Genomic DNA, 19426 nt, shown 5'->3' with positions numbered 1-19426 from the left:
TTTTATGTTGGAAAATAGCTATTTTTGATAAAAATATTTTTTGTGTTAACATGTAATGAGCTTGTTATTGTTACTTTTGAATGAATGTTTTTAAAATTTCCCAGTTTTATCATCTAATATGGTATAACGTCTTATTTTCAGTTATACCCTATTTATAATATTTCCAGCAAGGGTGAATATTGACTAATGAATCTCAGAAGCAGTACTTTTCATAAACAATATAATCTAAGTCCAATTTAAGGTTTAATAGATATATAAACATTATTATGAAAGGTAGTAACTCATTTGTACAAGCAATTATTACACCTATGAGTTAACTTCAGAGCTCAAATTTGCAAATGGCCTTTTAGAATTTGGAATTATATTTTCAAGAGATTTTCTCTCTTAAAATTTTTGAATGACACTATCAATAAACCACAAACAACAAAAAAGATAATATACGTTGTAGTTCTTAGCAAAAACCATTCCTTTATTGATTAGTACTTTACAACAACTTTCCATATGTCCACACAGGACTCAATTTGAGAAACAGCTCAGGATTTAAAACCAAGAAAAGAGATAAAACAGCAAAGCCTCAGGAAACTATCTCCCCAGTAAGCTGCTTCTTTTTCCAACAACTGCAATTATGTAACACATTTCCTCTTTGGCCTGCTGCTCAAAGTCAAGTGCCATGCAGACTGCTACCTCCATAACTTGGCTTGATCTTCCTCAACTCAGAAGCCTTTGCCTTTCCCTCCTATTCTGCCTTCCTCTACTTCTTTGTAAGCTGCTTCAAATCCCTTCCAGAAAGATAAAGGATATAAAGAAACTTTTAAAAATTATAGAGTAAAAACTGTATTACTTATAATATGTGGAACCTTAAGTGCACTTTTAACGTATAGCATGTTTTGGCAGCCTGAGATCACTGGCAGAAAGACATCATTCAAGGATCTCTCATGCGCTGCCGTTGCAAAGATTTCTGAGCAAACATACCCGTCGGTGCCTTTCTCTGTCTTTACACTTCTCTCGCACCCAGTCGATGGTGTGGAAGTCATCATAGGTGCCAACCCCGGGGATGGGCTCGTCCAGAAGGTCCAGCAAGTGCGTGGAGCTGCTGATGCTGCCCCCGTTGGTCATTGTGTAGTGAGTCCCTGCAGAGCCAACGAGGAACAATGAGTGTGTTCTGTGAGGACAATGGAGGGCTATTCGGTTCATCAGTAATTCCTAAAGAAAGAGCATCACTTGAAATAATTACAATCAACAGAGGAAGGAAAGCGTTAAGAAAATGCATCTCAAACTTGGAAGTAAGGAGAAAGACTAGGGCACATCCCGCCCCACTCACAGGAGAGCTGAGAAGCCACCTTCCTACCTCATCTGAGGGACGCCCTGGGAAGGGAGCTCTGCAGGACTTCCTGGTTACCACCCAGCAGGGCACAGACTCCACAAAGTGAAAACATGGCCCAGTGGATGGATACACTGAAATGGATACACTGAAGGCAGATACACGGAAGATGAAGATGGATACATTGAAGAAAATTATGACCTCCCTCTTGCAAAAAGGCAACTGCATTCTGTCCAGGAGAAAAGACAATGCTCAGTGGAAGTGTGGGTTCTGCCATCAGATTCTGTCCCAGGAGGAAGTTCTTCCTCTCCCTGACAATGTCTCTCTGGCTCTTGAAAAGCCTACATCAGCTGTGCCAGGAAGCAGGCTCCCTCGCTAGAGCTCAATACATAACATTTGACCAGCGTCCACTATGCAACAGACTTGAGGGTACAAGGAAGGGGGCTGAAAGACAGTTCACAAAAACACAACTGGCTCTTAATTTTGAAAAGAAATTCAATCTAACACACAAAAAAGAAACTCAGAGCAAACCTACAATATCATTCTCCTCTATCAGACTGGTAAAGATTTAAAAAGTTGGCCAATGCACTGAGTTGGCAAAGACATGGGGAAAAGAGGTCCTGGAACAAAATCATTAGGTTCAGTATCAACTGGTGCAACCTCGTTGAGAAGGGAAAGCTGCATACATACTGTCCAACCCAGCAAGCACAAGTCTGGGACTCTTCCTGCACTTATACTTGTGTAAGCCCATAAACTGCACAGTATGGGCACAGACCACACTGGAGGTCTAGGAGGAAGCGAAACAATGTCAGAGTGCTCACAATCTGAAACCGGGGTCAGCAAAAGAGCCAAAAAGTCTATCTGCTAGGTTTTGGAGGCCGAACAGTCACAACTACTCAACTCTGCCATGTTGAGTCTAAGTCTGCCATGTCAGCACAAAAGAAGTCCTATCAACATGCAGATGAGTGACTATGGCTGTGTTTCAGTAACAGTTTATCTACAGGAGAAGAGCAAGATTTCACCTAATGCCTGACCCTATTTTCAAAGGCAGAGTAGCAACTTTAACTGGAAAATTATTTGGTTAAATTTATTTTGGTTAAAAGTTATGCTTATATTTAAATACAGAGAAAATACTACGAAGAGAAATGAAACAACATGTTAATAATGGTTACCTCTGGGAAGTAGATTTGTTAGAAAAAGCAGAGAAGGAAGTTTAATTTTCTGCATAACCGTCGTAGATATATCTATACACACATATACATATGTGCATGCGCTCAGTTGTGTCTGACTCTTTATGGCCCCAAGGACTATAGCCTGCCAGGATCCTCAGCCCACAGAATTTGCCAGGCAAGAATACTGGAGTGGGTTGCCATGCCCCCCTCCACAGAATCTTCCCAACCCTGGGATCAAACCCCAGTCTCCTGCACTGCAGGTGGATTCTTTTACATCTGAGCCCCTATAATTTCAAACAGGTGATCTTAACACAATTGATTACAGATTACATCTTCAAATTATGTAGCAGTAATAGATTTTATGCTAAAAACTAAACATCTAAAACTATGTCATTTTAACAGAAATGTATGAATTGATAGAGAATATAAGGAGTGGCACTATACTAATGTTTAAACAAACACCATAAAGAGAGACTCAAGAAACCCATTTAGTTTATTCTGTGGTTTTATGGAAAACCAAAATTCCAAACAGCAAAATCCCCAAACTACTCTTGCAGTCTGATGGTTTAAATGGACTTGTCCTCTTTTGTTTACAAAGAAACTATAGTAAATGTTCAGTCATTCACAAAAACCGACCCTTGCAAAGCCAGAACCTGCACTTTTCCCAGCACTGTGAACAGTCCAGGTTAGAGCAGGGGAGGCTCCTCAATCAGCCAGGAGCGGGAGGGAGAGGCGCTCGGAGCCCCCACATCAGCACAAGGACTCGTTTTATCACTGTCCAGATAGAAGCAAATCAACTACACTGGCCTGCAAGCTCTGTTCTGTGATCATTCAAAGAGGCAGCTGAAACAAGCGTTATCACAGAAAGGGTTATTAGTATTTCAAACGATGTAATACTGAATATTGGGCTTCCCTGGTGGCTGAGCAGTAAAGAATCTGTTTAGAGATGCGGATTTGATCTGTAGGTTGGGAAGATCCCTGAAAGAGGAAATGGTAACCCACTCCAGTCACCTTGCCTGGAGAATTTCATGGACAGAGGAGCCTGGCAGGGCTCCAAGTGGGGTCGAGAAACAGTCAGACACAACTGAGCAACTAAACAACAACAAATACTGAATATTCTACAATGAACTTAATGTTTCTTTACTTCTACCAGATACAACAGAGTTCCCTCTTTCCTCTCCACTTACAACATTTGAATGCTTGGCCTGGAAAGGTGTAAAATTCTAACAGGAGAGTAGTGTACTGACTTCAGTGTTTTGGCAGAAGCACTCCAGGATAAATAATTTATCATTCTGACGAAGGGTTTAAAGGCCCAATCCCTCAATGGCCCATGCCTGCTCACGTAAAACACAAGCCCTAAACCCTCCACCGCGACCTTTACATGCTCTAGGTCCTTCTTCCCCCATCCTGATTTTATTCAGTAATTTCCACTTTGTCAAAACTAACTGAAAGGCCATAAATTTTCTTAAGAAAAAGCGACTGGAGAGTAAAAACAATGACAGGATTTATAATACCTTGACAAATTTCAGCATCTCTGGCTCCATCTTCTATACGATAATATTAAAAATGGTCATTTTGAAGATGTTTTTGGAGGGAAGCATCAAAGCCTCTATGATACCACTCAGGAAGACATCTGGGGCAGTGTGCCCCAAAAGCCTAAACAAAACAAACTGAAACTGACGGAAATTCTACAGTAAGTGTCTTGCGATCTTCAAATATGTCAGCCATGAAAGAGTAGCTGCACTTGATAAAAGGAGACAAAGACATGCGCAGCGGAACTCACTCCCTGCCTGGGATGGGCAGACACAGGGCAGCGACCGGGAACCTGGAGAACCGTCTGAATAGTGACTGAATAACAGTATCGATGCCAATCTTCTGATTTTGAAAACTGCACTGAAGCTATGTACGAGCTATATATCCTTTCATAAGGAAACACACACTTAAGTCTTTAGGGGTTACAGCGCATCACATCTGCATGTGCGCATGCTTGGTCCTGTCCGACATTCTGTGAACCCACTGATAGGCCGCCAGGCTCCTCTGTCCATGAGATCCTCCAGGCAAGGTCACTGGAGTGGGTTGCCCTCCACCAGGGGATCTTCCCCACCCAGGCATCACACCCGCATCTCCTACACTGCAGATGGATTCTTTACCATGGAGCCCCCTGGGAAGCCCCATCACATCTGCATCTTACCCTTACAGGGCTCAGGGAAGAACATGGCGCATCACGTATGTACAAATAACAGTGTACGCAACGTGTGACAGGGAAAGCACACATGACAGGGAAAGAAAAAGGCAGGATGAAAACACGAGGTAAAATGTTAACATTCAGGAATCTAGGGGAAGGGCTTATGAGAGTCTTTGCACTATTTTTCAACATCTCTAAAGCTGAAATTAAAAGAATTTTTAAGCCTACTGTGATTTATTTTGCAAACTTCCAACTTTGCCCCTATTTGCTCTTATCTGGGTAGAGATGGAGACATGCATTACTGATCTTAATTATTACTATTCTACACAAAAAAATCAAAAGCAAAATTTTCTGTACCACCTAACATGTATCCACACAGTAAGTCACCAGTGCAGGTTAAGAATTCCCAGCCGCCTGCAGCATGAAGATACTTAGCAAACGAAGCGTGTATCCCCAACAGGCCTCTGAAACAGGGAGGAGAGAGGCAGAGACCAGCGTTCTTATTTTCCGGGGCAGCACAGGCCTAGTCCCCCACACATTCACAGAAGCTGTGTGTCCTGCCTCACTGACTTTCCAGTCACTAGTCTGTAGAAACTACCCTGACATCGAACCAACAGAGCTGCATAGTAATTACAAATTCCTGAAAATCAGAAATAAAGCGTTCAAGCTTTTCACACAGGGAATCCCATGCACCAACATTTCACGCTCAGGGCATCCCGTGACATTTCTGGGGCTGCCATGCACGTCTCACGTAGGAATTTGCCTGTCAGTCTGTGTGCCTGGCAGACTACTGGGAGGTCAGCCTGCCCCTCAGGCCTATTTGCTCCCACCGGACACAGTGACAGTGTACAGGAGAAGTACTGACGGGTCTTCTTGCTTTAGGGGAGCCCACATGTTTATGTTTATCTGTTTAGATTCACTGTTTCCCCTCTAATTATTCCTAAAAGAAGTCTGAGTCCTTCTGTGACTCTTTACATCAAATTGGTTTGGAATTAACCAAGATCGATTTTGGTATGAAAATAAAAACTTTTTGCTAGTTGATTAGAATACTTCTTTGGCTCTGATAAACATGATGAAAAGGCATCTCCAGAGAAAGGCAGACAGTTCAATCTGGCTTTAACCTCTCTCCTTTCATTCTGTTTCTTACTGGGTTATAATTGAAAAAAAATTATCATATTGAATGCAAAATCAATTAACATAGTTCTAAAATTTAAAGTCTGCTTTAGGATTGCTAGATAAAATTCAAGAATTACCTGGCTATTAAAACAAAAAGGAGGGGGTTTCAAACCTTTACTTCAGTATGTCTGTGACATCATTTCACGTATTTTATTTTATAGTTTGTTCTACCAAACATGGAAATCTGAGTAGTTCAAAGAAGAAGAAAAGGAAAGACTGGGTCCTACTTCGTTTCTCACAAGATCTCAGAAATGCCTATGCATCGGTGCACATTAGCAGTAATTTCAAAGACGTTACGTTTCCGAACAGTAACAATGGTTTTTAAATATTCCTAATTATTATTCCTTTGTGTACAGTTCACTGCAATCTAAATTTCACTTAAAGTTTACCTTACAAATGATAAAACGAGACAAACACAAATCACATCTCTGTGTTAATAACTTGCAAGCAGGAGTGTCAGTCACCCAGCGTCACCGCCCCACTCCGTCTCCTGCATGATACCGCACACATCTCAGAGGCGATGCCACAAGCACAAGTGAAAGCTCTCTCACAGGCAAAGTGCATCTCCTTTTCTTTCCTAAAATAGCATTTCAAGGATTGGAAATTAGGAAATTATAACAGGGCTTTCCAAGCCAAGGGGTGAGGCCGCAGTCCCTCACAAGACCTCCCCTTGCCCTCCTTGACGACTCGTCTCGGAGCTGGGGGAACACAGAGCGGCACCATTCACTCGGACGTCTCTCCCAAGCACGTGCAGCGCTCACTGATGCAGACGGCAGCACAGACACACCAGAACACCTTTCGGAAATAATCAACGTTCTTTGTCCAACAGTACCTCCTCATCCTCTGTGCGCATGCTCCCCACCAACTCAGGAAACACCCTCCGCCACAGGGAAAATCAGAGAACAAGATTCAGCACTATACTTCTGAGTTTCAAACTCAGGCTTTTGAAACCGAAAAGAACAGGCAAAATCTTAAAAGGCAATACATCTGAGTTGTAAGCAATGGGATTCTGGGTTTCAAAATGTTTTAAGTAAAAAGGAGTTTCTGCAATAAGCCTTGGGGTGAAAAAAGAACAGATGAAGAAGCAAGTCTATACAGTTACGTAATGTTTGCGGGGGAAGCGAGGAGAGGGAATTGAGTAAACAAGAGAGTTAAAACAGTTAAACTGGCAACTGGCTTCAGCTTTTCACATTTTCTACAAGAAAAAAAAAGTAAAATCAAACTAGCCATATGTATTTATAAGCTTTTCATTACTTAGCATATTTTCACTACTTGACACACTTTGTAAAAACCATTTCAGGTCATTAAATGCATCAGTTCAGTTCAGTTCAGTCGCTCAGTCGTGTCCAACTCTTTGTGACCACATGAACCACAGCACGCCAGGCCTCCCTATCCATCACCAACTTCCGGAGTCCACCCAAACCCATGTCCATCAAGTCGGCGATGCCATCCAACCATCTCATCCTCTGTCATCCCCTTCTCCTCCTGCCCTCAATCTTTCCTAGCATCAGGGTCTTTTCCAATGAGTCAGCTCTTCACATCAGGTAGCCAAAGTACTGGAGTTTCAGCTTCAACATCACCATCTAGTCAAGGCTATGGTTTTTCCAGTAGTCATGTGGGGATGTGAGAGTTGGACTATAGAGAAAGCTGAGTGCTGAAGAATGGATGCTTTTGAACTGTGGTGTTGGAGAAGACTCTTGAGAGTTCCTTGGACTGCAGGGAAATCCAACCAGTCCATCCTAAAGGAAATCAGTCCTGGTTGTTCATTGGAAGGACTGATGTTGAAGCTGAAACCCCAATACTTTGGCCACCTGATGTGAAGAACTGACTCATTGGAAAAGACCCTGATGCTGGGAAAGACTGAAGGCAGGAGAAGGGGATGACAGAGGATGAGATGGTTGGATGGCATCACCCACTCAATGGACATGGGTTTGGGTGGACTCCGGGAGTTGGTGATGGACAGGGAGGCCTGGCGTGCTGTGGTCCATGGGGTCGCAAACAGTCGAGACACGACTGAGTGGCTGGACTGACTGACTGAGTGAGAGTGATATACAGACAGCAGGAGTCTATTCATTTTGACAGCTGAACTTCAAAAGGATAACAGGACACAGGACAGTCCCAGATCTTAGAGTGTCTAAGAAAACACGATCTGAAAGCAGTAGCTCCCAGATTTAACACAAAAACTTTCCTGGAGGTCTGATGCCAGATGCCGTGACCACCCCTCAATACAGCCCATGCCCGGAAAACAATGAAAGTAGAGAAAAGATCACTTTCTCTGCAGCATGGCCCAGTAGAGAAACCCCATGACCTAATGCACTCTGAGGTCAGAAAGACCTAGATTCAAATCCCACGGCTACCACATAAGCCAGCAGGAACTACCTACTAATCTCTCAGGTACCTAGGTGATTTCACCCACCCATAGCCTGTGGTATGTGGACTGCAGATAAACCGTGTAAAATACCTACTATTATATACTATATCTGACAAACAGTAGGAAATCAATAAACACAAGTTACTGTTTCTGCTCAAATATTTTGGAACTTAAAATGGGCTTATTATATTACTCACATGGTATTAACAGTAACCAAAAGACTAACTATATGACAAAGGGAAGAAAAAAATTGTATTACAAATATGGGCAATGATTTCTTCTTAGAACTGTATACTGAGCAAAAATCAGGTAGATTTTTAACATAACTTAATTCATTATGCCTGGTATGGCCACAAAAACAAACTTCTAAAACGCACCGTAAATGACCAACCTTTCCATGAAGCGGACATCTTATAACTTAAATATCACCAGCAACATTTCACAGTTCAAGTGTCAGCAAGTACGATGTGCTTCAGTGTTAGTGATTCTAGTTGGTTACCACCCAATGAGTGAGCTTTCTTGCAAAAATAACTTTATTTATAAGAGGACTTTTGTCTTCTTTCTTCCCCAAACACAACACTCTATAAAATGCATGCATTCCACTGTAAACACATTTATTAATAAATGCAATCTAAACAAAGAGGCTTTAAAGTATCTGCGGAAACTCACTTGTAAGTTTATGCTGCGTTGTTCTGTTCTGTGCTGAGACACGGCTGACGCACAGCGCTGCTCAGGGTCAGGCGCACAGCAAAGCGACACCGCTACACGTGTGTCTGCTCTTCCTCAAGCTCTTCTCCCTCACAGGCTATTGCAGAATACTGAGTACAGTTCCCCGAGCTATGCAGTAGGTCCTCCTCGCAGGCTATTGCAGAATACTGAGTGTAGTCCCCTGAGCTATGCAGTAGGTCCTCCTCATAGGCTACTGCAGAATACTGAGTGTAGTTCCCCAAGCTATGCAGTAGGTCCTTGTTGGGTGTCTATTTTATGTATATATAGTAGTGTGTATATAGTAATCCCAAATTCCCAATTTATTGTTCTCCACCCTTTTCCCCTTTGGTAATCATAATTTTTTTTTTCTACCTCTGTTGGTCTATTTCTGCTTAGTATATAAGTTCATTTGTATGATTTTATTTGTGTGTGTGTGTGTGCGCTCAATTGCTCAGTCGTGACTGACCCTTTGTGATCCCAGGGTCTACAGCCCACCAAACTGCTCTGCCTATGGGATTCTTCAGGCAACAATACTGAAGTGGGTTGCTATTTCTTTCTCCAGGGGATCTTCATGACACAGGGATTGAACCCGTGTCGCCTGCTTTGGCAGGTGCATTCTTTACCTTAGTCACCGGGGAAGCCCCATTTTATTGTTTATATTCTACATATAAGTGATACCATATATTTGGCTTTCTCTGTTCAGCATGCTTCACTATGATGATCTCTGTGTCCATCCATGTTGCTGAAAATGATACTATTTCATTTTTATGGCTAAGTAATATTCCATTGTATGTATGTACATCGTCTTTCTCCATTCATCTGTTTATGGACACTGAGGTTACTTCCATATCTTGTCTATTGCAAACACTGTTGTTATGAACCTTGAGGTGCATGGATCTTTTCGAATAATGGTTTTTTCCCAGAAATATGCCGAAGAATGGGACTGCAAGATCATACGGTAGCTCTATCTTCAATTTTATAAGGAATTTCCATACTAGTCTCCAGAGTGGCTGTGCCAATTTACATTCCCATCAACAGTGTAGGAGGGTTCCCTTTTCTCTACCTCTTCTCTAGCATTTACTGTTTGTACATTTTTTGATGATGACCATTCTGTCTGGTCTGATAGCTCACTGTAGTTTTGATTTGCATTTCTCTACTAATTAGTGATACTGAGCATATTTTCATGTGCTTTTTGGCTATTTGTATGTCTTCTTTGGAAAAATGTCAAATTTTTTATTAGGTTGTTTGGGTGTTTTTTTGGATATTGAGCTGTATGAGCTGTGTATTTGAGATTAATCCTTTTGTCAGTCATGTCATTTGCAAATGTCTTCTCCCATTCCATAAGCTGTCTTTACGTTTTGTTTACAGTTTCCTTTATTGTGCAAAAGTTTTTAAGTTTAATTAGCCTCCATTTGTTTATATTCATTTCCATCACTCTAGGAGGTGGATTCAAAAAGACAGTGCTGTGACTGATCAGAGTGTCTGTCTACATTTTCCTCTAGAAGTTTATAGCTCTTTAATCCACTGTGAGTTTGTGTTGGTGTTAGAGAATGTTCTAATATCATTATTTTACATGTGGCTGTCCAGTTTACCCAGCACCATTTATTGAAGAGACTGTCTTTTCTCTATTGTATATTCTTGCCTCCTCTGTCAAAGATAAACGCCCACATATGAGTGGGTTTATCTCTGAGCTTTCTTTCCTGTTTCACTTCTGATCTATATTTCTGTTCTTCTGTCATGATTACTGTAGCTTTGTAAATATGCTCTGAAGTCAGGGAGCCTGATTCTGCCAGTTTCATTTTTCATTTTTCTTTCTCAAGATTGCTTCAGCTATTGGAGGGGGGGTGGGGTCTTTCCATACAAATTGTAAAATGTTTTGTTCTAGGTCTGAGAAAAATGCCACTGGTAATTTGACAGGAATTGCACTGAATCTGTACATTGCCTTGGGTAATATGCACATGAAAAGCAAATGAAAAGATGCTCACAAATTGGAAAAGACTGAAAGCACACGGAGAAGGGGGTGGCAGAGGATAAGATGGTTCGATAGCATCACCGACTCAGTGGACATGAATCTGAGCAAACTCTGGGAGAAAGTGGAGAGCAGAGGAGTGTGGTGTGCTGCAGGCCATGAGGTTGCCAAGAGTAGGACATGACTTAGCCAATGAACAACAACAAAAATCACTAATTATTAGAGGAATGCAAATTTAAACTTCAGTGGGGATCACTTTACACCAGTTAGGATGCCATCATCAAAATCTATGTCATTCTGACAGTACTGATTCTTCCAATCCAAGAACACAGTATACCTTTCCATTTCTTTGTGTCATCTTGAATTTCCTTCATCAGTCTTACAGTTTTTAGAATACAGGTTTTTTGTGTCTTCATGTAGGTTTATTACTTTTAATGTAATAGTAAATGGGGCTGTTTTCTTAATTTCTCTTTCGGACCTTTCATTTTTAGTGTAGAGAAATGCAACAGATTTCTGCATATTAATTTCGCATCCTGCAACTTTACCAAGTTCATTAATGAGCTCTAGTAGTTTTCTGGTTATATTATTATTTAAATAAATATCTTCACCAATGGGAAAAGAACAGTCTTCAACAAATGATGCTGCGACAACAGGCTAGCCACATGTAAAAGAATGAAGTTGGACCCTACCTACCTCACACCATACATGAAACTTAACTCAAAAAGGATCACAGGCCCAAATGTAAGAGCTACAATTATTAAACTCTTTTAAAAAAAAGAGAGAGAGAAGAGTAAGTCCTTGTGACCTTGGATGTGGTAATAGTTTTGCAGATAAAATTCCAACGCACAGGTGGAAAAGGAAAAATGTAAATGAGACTACAACAGAAATAAGATAGTTTTTCCCACCTAGAGGCCATTAAGACTATTGATGGTGCCTTCTCTCAAAACACTTATGCGCGTGCACTGAGCTCAGACAATGAACGGGACTGACCCTTCCCGTGGTCACCAGCCCTCTCTGCCTTCGGCTCCAGACGACAAGGTGGCTGCGACCGCTGTCACGGGCCCTGCCCTGGTCCTGCTGCTCAAAGCCCTGCGCTTCAGCAGAGTCGGCGACAACACGACATCCCGCTCTCATCCTCAGGGCGCTCCAGACGCAGCTGAGGCGCAGGAAGCCACCCACTGACCCTCTACAGGGACCTACTCATAACCCGGCTACCACACTGTTTTCCTTGCTCACAGCTAGAAACATTTCTGACATAGTGTACCGATATGTAGCCTAAGTAAAAACAAAGTTTAGCATATTTACTAGTTGGCATATCTTCTGATACTTTAACTATTTCCTTCCTTTTTTTTTTTTTCTTTTTTTAAATACTGGTCACAACCCAACATGTTGAAACTTGTAATTTGACAAAAAATGAACAATAGAAATACAGATATTATTATCTGGTTTCCCACCAATAGAAACCTTTATATTCCCATCCACTAGTCCTCAATATGTATTTGCTGAACTGGGCTAAAAATGGTATGTAGTTGTTACATCTTAAACTGAATTTATTAACTAGTAAATTTCACCATCATACACCTTCAGCAGTCTAAAAGGAATACCCAAATAACATGCATTATCACTCAGTCGTGTCTGACTCTTTAGCGAATCCATGGACTGTAGCTGCCAGGCTCCTCTGTCCCTTGGGGATTCTCCAGGCAAGAATACTGGAGTGGGTTGCCATTCACTTCTCCAGGGGATCTTCCTGACCCAGAGATCAAACCTGGCTCTCCCGCATTGCAGGCAGATTCTTTACTGTCTGAGCCACCAAGGAAGTCTATCCAAATAATAGTCCTGCATGCTAAAGCAGGTATATGCTTGTTTACTAAGCCTAGTACTTATTATCTCTGGAGTCAATCTCAAAGATGGGAGAGCACTGACCCTTGCCATTTAACCTCATAGGCAGATTACTATCCATCACACACACACATAAAACATATGCACTTTTATTGTAAATTACGAAAGAAGGCAGAGAGAAATCTAAAATTCTGCATACTTCTACAACCCAGTATCATGTGTCCATTAAATAAGAGCAGGAAGTCTAATCCCCAATATATTTTTTTTTCTTCCCTCTGTGACATTACTGATAAGAAACAGTCACTTTGGTGAGGGAGGGGAAAGTGAATGCTCTAGGTTGACAGTGAAAGTTCTGGAATGTTAACAGACTTCCAAATGAAAGATTAAAGATGTAATGGCAAGCACCTACTTAATAGGTGGTCAATTAAACATCTGCTGGATAAATATGATAAACACAGTATTTATTTGCTCTTTACATTTGCTCTGCCATCCAGTCATATTTAGCTGCAATCTATTTGAACTGCAAAAATCTGGAAATTAAAACTAAATGCCAAAGAAGCTGATAGAAGATATACAACCAGTCGGTAGCAATGCTAAATTACTCAATTCACTGTTTCCTTATCAGTTCTATTGATACCTCAAAATAAAAAGCCACGTTCTTGAATGTAGGGATGATGAAGTGAGGATTAAGACATCTGTATGACTGGAAACAAGTTCCATGTTCATTTATTCTCTCTGCATGTAAGATATCCCCATATCATGTGAATAATAAAATCCACGAAAGTTGCTCTCTCCAGTGGCAAAGAATAAACTGACAAACTAAAGTGAACCTCTGTTCTTGATCTGATTAAGGTTTCAAAGGACTACCAAAAAGCTATACATTAAACATGTTTATTAAAAAACAGATACAAAACTTTAAAATACAACTTAAGCCACCAGTCTCCTGTGGCCTCGTGTCAGCACAAAACAGTAACCTCAATGCTGGTAAAACAGCCAAAACCATAAACCTAACGTGTGGGGCCAGAGACATGCTCACGTTTTGATATCTGGAAATACAAAGCATTTTTAACTTACAACAAGTCACGAGATGGAATAAAATTAATCATACCAAGTGTCAGTCAGTTTTAGAGAACAGAGCCAGACAGAGTAACATGGAATACATTTACTGACAATTTTAAATTCATATACTATGGGCAAAATAAACTTAAAGGCAGGCTTTGTTTCATACTATTATTTTATAACAGAAACACTCTCTGACATCAGGAAAAGAATCTCTGGACTTTCCCAGGTGGCACAGTGGTAGAGAATATGCCTTTCAATGCAGGGGACACAAAAGATGCAGGGCCAATCCCTGGGTCAGGAAGATTCCCGAAGTAGGAAATGGCAGTAGGAATCAGTAGGAAATGGAGTAGGAAATGGCAACCCACTCCAGTATTCTTGCCTGGAGAATCCCATGGACAGAGGAGCCTGGTGGGCTACAGTCCATGGGGTCACAAAAAGTCAGCAATTGAGTGACAACACACACACACACACACACAGTCCCTATTTGTTCCTGTAATTTACACTCCAATGAACCAATCTGTAAGAAGAGATTTAATTTCCTAGTTGGCTAGAAGATTAAAGGCAATAGACATACAATAAGGATTTGAATTCTAAAATCATATTTACAAAGGAACCTACCGAACACCCTTATGGCAATAAGAATATCATCAAGAACATGACTATTCAAATAATGACCAAAGAATGCTAACTACTGATACTTTCAGGAGGGAATAAAAATGGACAAATCCATCTGTTACAAAAGGAAAGAAAAAAGCTTTACTTAAATTTGTCTCTGAGCTAATAGATGTCAAGAAACAACTTCAGTTAGAAACTAAAAAAAACAACCAACTTGGGAATCCCCCTGGTACAGTGGTTAGGACTCAGCACTTTGACTACTGTGAGCCGGGTCTTCAATCCTCAGTCAGCAAACTAAGATACCACTTGCCACTAGATGCACCGCCCCCCTCAAAAAAACCATCAAACTTATAAAGGAAAAGCATACCTCTTACAGTTTAAGACTGGTTCGCCTGGCATTCAAGGTCCTCTGGGACCCGGCATTCCGCCACCTTCCCATAGGACCCTACTGCTGACCCCATGACAGAACAACACTAACCAGCACGCAGTCCCATTGGGTCACTAACTAGCCTATCCTCCCCACCAGGAACGCACATCAAATCCCCTGTGGACGTGCCAACTTTGACAGCACTTGTCAAAGGAGACTCCTCTCCCTCACCACCACGCGTGAACAGATTCACAGAACATGCAGTCTGTATCATTCATGAGAAATGTTTTAACTCCCTTGGGGGTTCTGTGTTTTTTAAACCCGGGAAGCCTTCCTACGTCCCTACCAAGCTGCACATGCCAAGTCACTGCAGGGACGTACACAATGCAAAGCAGTGTTTCTATGACCTCAGTGTTTCATGAGTCTCATCATCTGCTTCGAATCCTGACTCTTCCTGCACATTTCTGGACCTAGGTTTGGTCAACAGGAAAATGAGGATTATAACAGTACCTACTCCACAGTCTGTGGTGAAGATTAAAATGGTTTGTTACACATCAAGGAACTGGTAAAGGGAAAGCACTTAAGTCACTTCAGTCGTGTCCAACTCTGCAACCCCATGGACTATAGCCCAGCAGGCTCCTCTGTCCATGGGACTCTCCAGGTGAGAATCCTGGACTGGACTGGGTTGCCATGTCCTCGCCCAGGGTGTCTTTCTGACGCGGGGATTGAACCTGCATCTTCATGTCTCCTGTGTTGCAGGCGGGTTCTTCACCACCAGCGCCACAACAGTGCACACCCCACAGTCACTGTGCGTCACTGATACCACCACCACCGGTTCTCCAGCACCGGAGCGCACCTCACACACAGGAGCTCAACAAAAACTCTGAAAGAAACAGTATTCAAACAATGCTAAAAACCCCAAAGGTCAAACCCACTATAAGGGCCTGTTAGAATGAAAAAGAATTCTACCTCCAAACTACCTAAACTTCAGGAGGGAAGTCAGAGTATAAAACTAGCAATCCAAATCCAAAAATCCATAAAAACTAAAGGTTCTTTTTTTCCCTTGATAAAGATGGAAAAGACATTATATGAAAGAACTTAATAGTATCTGTATAGGAAGGAAATATACCCCAAAAGATAACTATTTCTAAAATGTCATCTTAATTTCTAATCCATCAAAAATACATTAATTCTATTTTTATATCTACATACATTTCTAGTCTCTATATTATTCACTTAAGTTGGAACCTTCATCATTTACCATCTCGCCTTGACAAGGAACATTAAATTTAATTTACTCCACACAGGTAATCCCTAATTCCAGCACTCAGTAATTCCGTAAACAGTCACATTTGCTTTGTTGATATCCGTCACAATTTTATACTTTGGTTGCTGTCTCTTCACTCTTCCCCAGCCCCAAGAGCTCTTTCCTCATTGCCATTTTGTCCTCCTTGGGTAGCTGACTCTTTTCTTGGTTTGTTTCTCCACTTCCAGCTCCTTTGTTTGACCCATGGTCAGAAAAGGTCATAAATTACGGAAAACCTCTTATCCATAGATACTAGGATACTACAGAACAGTCAAGTAAGCCTAATAACCAACTGATTTGTACTACAATGACACAATGTTGCTTCAAAACCACTGGCTTAGGTTAGCTGGGTAAGGTCTCCTCAAAGTATGAGGAACCCATCTATGATGCCAAGAGTGGAAGAGACTTAGACTTTAGGCAAGATTTCTAAAGAACCATTTGTGAAAACATAATAGAAACAAAAAGCTTCTATTTTAATAATAACCATATCAGGAACCACGCCTACTTGCTTTGGCTGATCTCTTATTATTTGCATACCTTATACAGAGATGAGGTCCATACCTAAGCTGTGGTAAAGACTGTCAAGTCTATCACGGGGAATTTAAATTTCCCAACCGCATGTCTCCTGGTTTATTATAAACTACAAATCAACAGATGGATGTTGAAACAGCTCAAAGAAAACACAGTTTAATTGCTGATTAGCAAATACTGTGACAGTTGAGCAGTCACATTCATTCACATCCCGTTTAAAGAAATTCGTACCGGAAAAGGGATGATGAGAGCATAGAAAAAGGAGAGCAGGAGGAACATGTTAGAACTGGAAAAACAAACAATCCCAACAATTCTGGGTGCAAAGACTATGAGAAAATTTAATTTTCTTCTTTATGCTTTTAGGTATTTCCCCAAATGTTCTAAAATAATTTATATATATAAATATGTATATACACACATATACATATGCATACTTTACTAAAAAGGACAATATATGTAACATGATCTTCATTTTCTCAAGCACGCTTTTATAAACAACAGGCTACCACAGGATGTTACAACTGTTCAGAGCCTAAAATATTATCTAGAAGACACAATTCAATAAATATTTGTTAAATATATTACCTTTTTTTTAATCCTAATGGAACATAACACCAAAAGAAGGTGTTATCAGAATAAAAACCATATTTTAAATAAAAGAGGCTAAATATGCTCAGGAAAATCATGACTTCCTTACTTTAAAAAATGAGTTTATAATATGAAGTTTATAAATTCAAACTAATAACGGCTCAGGAAGGCATCTAGCTCAGAGTTTGTGTTGTTTTTTTTGCTCAGAGATTTTTTGAGGTTCAATTTTTTTTTCTAAAACTGCCTATTTTTAGAACGATCAGTTTAAGAAAAATGAAAAAAGGGCAGTTTAATTAACATGTAATCAGTCTGGCAGTGCCTGCCGAAAGATTTACATGAATGCTGGGCGCTTTTCTGGTTTTTACAAACTACTATTATTCTTTCTGATCTGTGAAAATGATTCCGTATGTTGGTATCATTCCATTAATTTTTACCAGATACCTATGGAAGACAATGTAGTCACTCAGCTGAAAGCACACTAAATAAAAAATACTGACATGAAAATGTGTTCCTCTTTAAGCAGGTAGAGCTTCTCTTAGGAACTGACTTCGGGGTGCAAAGCTCCACGGTAGGCGACAGCAGCTGAAACCTAGTGGCACCTTCATGAAGGAGGAGAAGCACCGCCGCCCGCGCCCCGCGACAGGACCTGTGCGCGCAGTGACGGCGGCCGCGCTGCGCAGGGAGGGAACCGCCGACCAGGACCTCCATCGGCCTCACCGCGGCCGGGACCAGCCCAACAACCCGCGTTACCTCGCTTGTGCAGCTCCCGCAGGGGGATGCAGTCTCCGCCCCCGTCGTAGGGCAGGTAGGGGTCGGAGGCGGCGTCCATGGCCGAGGTCCGCAGGAAGAAGCCGAGGGAAAGCTCGCGAGCTCACCGCCCGCGCGCGCCCCGGAACCCCGCCGCAGCAGGTTGGGTAGTCGCCATGCCCGACCTGTCGGCGCGCGCAGCCTCGCGGGCTGACGTCACCCAGGCGCCACGGTTGCCAGGGCGACGGGCTCGCCTCCCCATCAATCAGGCCCCGCAAAGTGTGACGGTGACTAAGCCCAGGGGTGACAGACCAAACAGCCTCCACAGCAAGGGGGCAGCTACAGCAAGGCGACAGAAACCTACTTCTCGATTTCTGAATACAGAGCTGTGCAAAGAAATTATGCGTGTACAGAAGGAATGAACCATTTCATTCCCAACTTAGGTAAGTGGGGATGACACGCTAAAAAGGCCACGTGATTTTACCGTATACATACACAAATTTATATGTAGCCACATCACGTGAATCATAAACATAAAGAAACAGAAGATACCAAAGTCTTCAAGACACTTGGTTTTTAAGTCTATTCTTAAGTATCTAAGATGTACCAATGCAGACTTCTACTGTGGCTTCAAAAATTCAGTAACTGGACCATTACTAATCCCCTTCAGCAGCCTCCTTCCTTCAGGAACCAGCTAGTTAAGAAAGACGTCGAGGTTTAAGAAAGAAACTTAACATCCTAGGTAACTTTGCTAGTTGTCAAATTATGCAAAAAGAGACTTACTAGCTGGGAGATTTTCCTCTCTCCTGACTTCTACTTTTCCTACCTCACAAAGATTTTCGTTGTACTGTAAAAAGGTGGGGGGAGGGGGCTTTAGTGAAATACGTCTCAACGTGTACTCTAATGGTCTCTTTGCTAGACATTTTATGAAATTTAGAAATAAGGGAACTCAGGCTACAGAAAGTTTCAAAATGGATCATTTTTATTTTTCGCTGTATGACCAAGTTGTAAATCAGGACAAAACAGGTTAAGAGAGTGCCCCCAAATACCAGGAAAACTTGCAGAGAGCTTTTCATCTTATAAAAAGGCAGGGAAGAATGTAAGTAGTATAAAACTAAATTATGTATAAATGCCATATAGAATGCATCTTTTTAAAAAGTCTTGTAAGAGTAGAACTTAACATACCAAAGTACATTTCGTTTCAAACTGTCATTCCAAAAAAAAAAAAAAGCTAATGCTCATTTAAGCTGAGTTCAAATTTTTACAGCTTCTTCTCAGGTGATTCCTCCCCAGACTATGAGATTCTTTTTCTGAAATAGCTATGGTGGGCAATACCACTAAACAAAAATTCATTAGAAGCTGTTCCACAGGACTCCGGGGTTTTGTAAAATGTGTTTTCCTAAGCACTGAATGTGCCAACCCTAAAGTCTACTCCAATTCAATGATTTTATATGAGAATTGTGGGCAAG

General features: G+C 41.4%; 1 protein-coding gene across 6 annotated transcripts in view; it reads right to left on the bottom strand.

Annotated features, from left to right (window-relative positions):
* CLCN3 (chloride voltage-gated channel 3) overlaps positions 1-19426 on the bottom strand; it is a 92251-nt gene that overhangs the window by 37233 nt on the left and 35592 nt on the right. For 4 of the 6 annotated variants that reach the window (XM_043890896.1, XM_043890900.1, XM_043890897.1 and 1 more), the window contains exon 3: positions 973-1130. In XM_043890896.1, coding sequence (XP_043746831.1) covers positions 973-1130 — 158 coding nt within the window. Of the gene's footprint in view, positions 1-972; positions 1131-17960; positions 18148-19426 lie in introns of those variants that run through there. The other 2 variants (XM_043890899.1, XM_043890901.1) reach the window with 2 other exon arrangements.

Source organism: Cervus elaphus, chromosome 29 (assembly GCF_910594005.1).
Source record: "Cervus elaphus chromosome 29, mCerEla1.1, whole genome shotgun sequence".
NCBI lineage: Eukaryota > Metazoa > Chordata > Mammalia > Artiodactyla > Cervidae > Cervus > Cervus elaphus.
The sequence above is the reverse complement of the archived record's forward strand: the minus strand, read 5'-3'. Positions and strand labels throughout refer to the sequence as shown.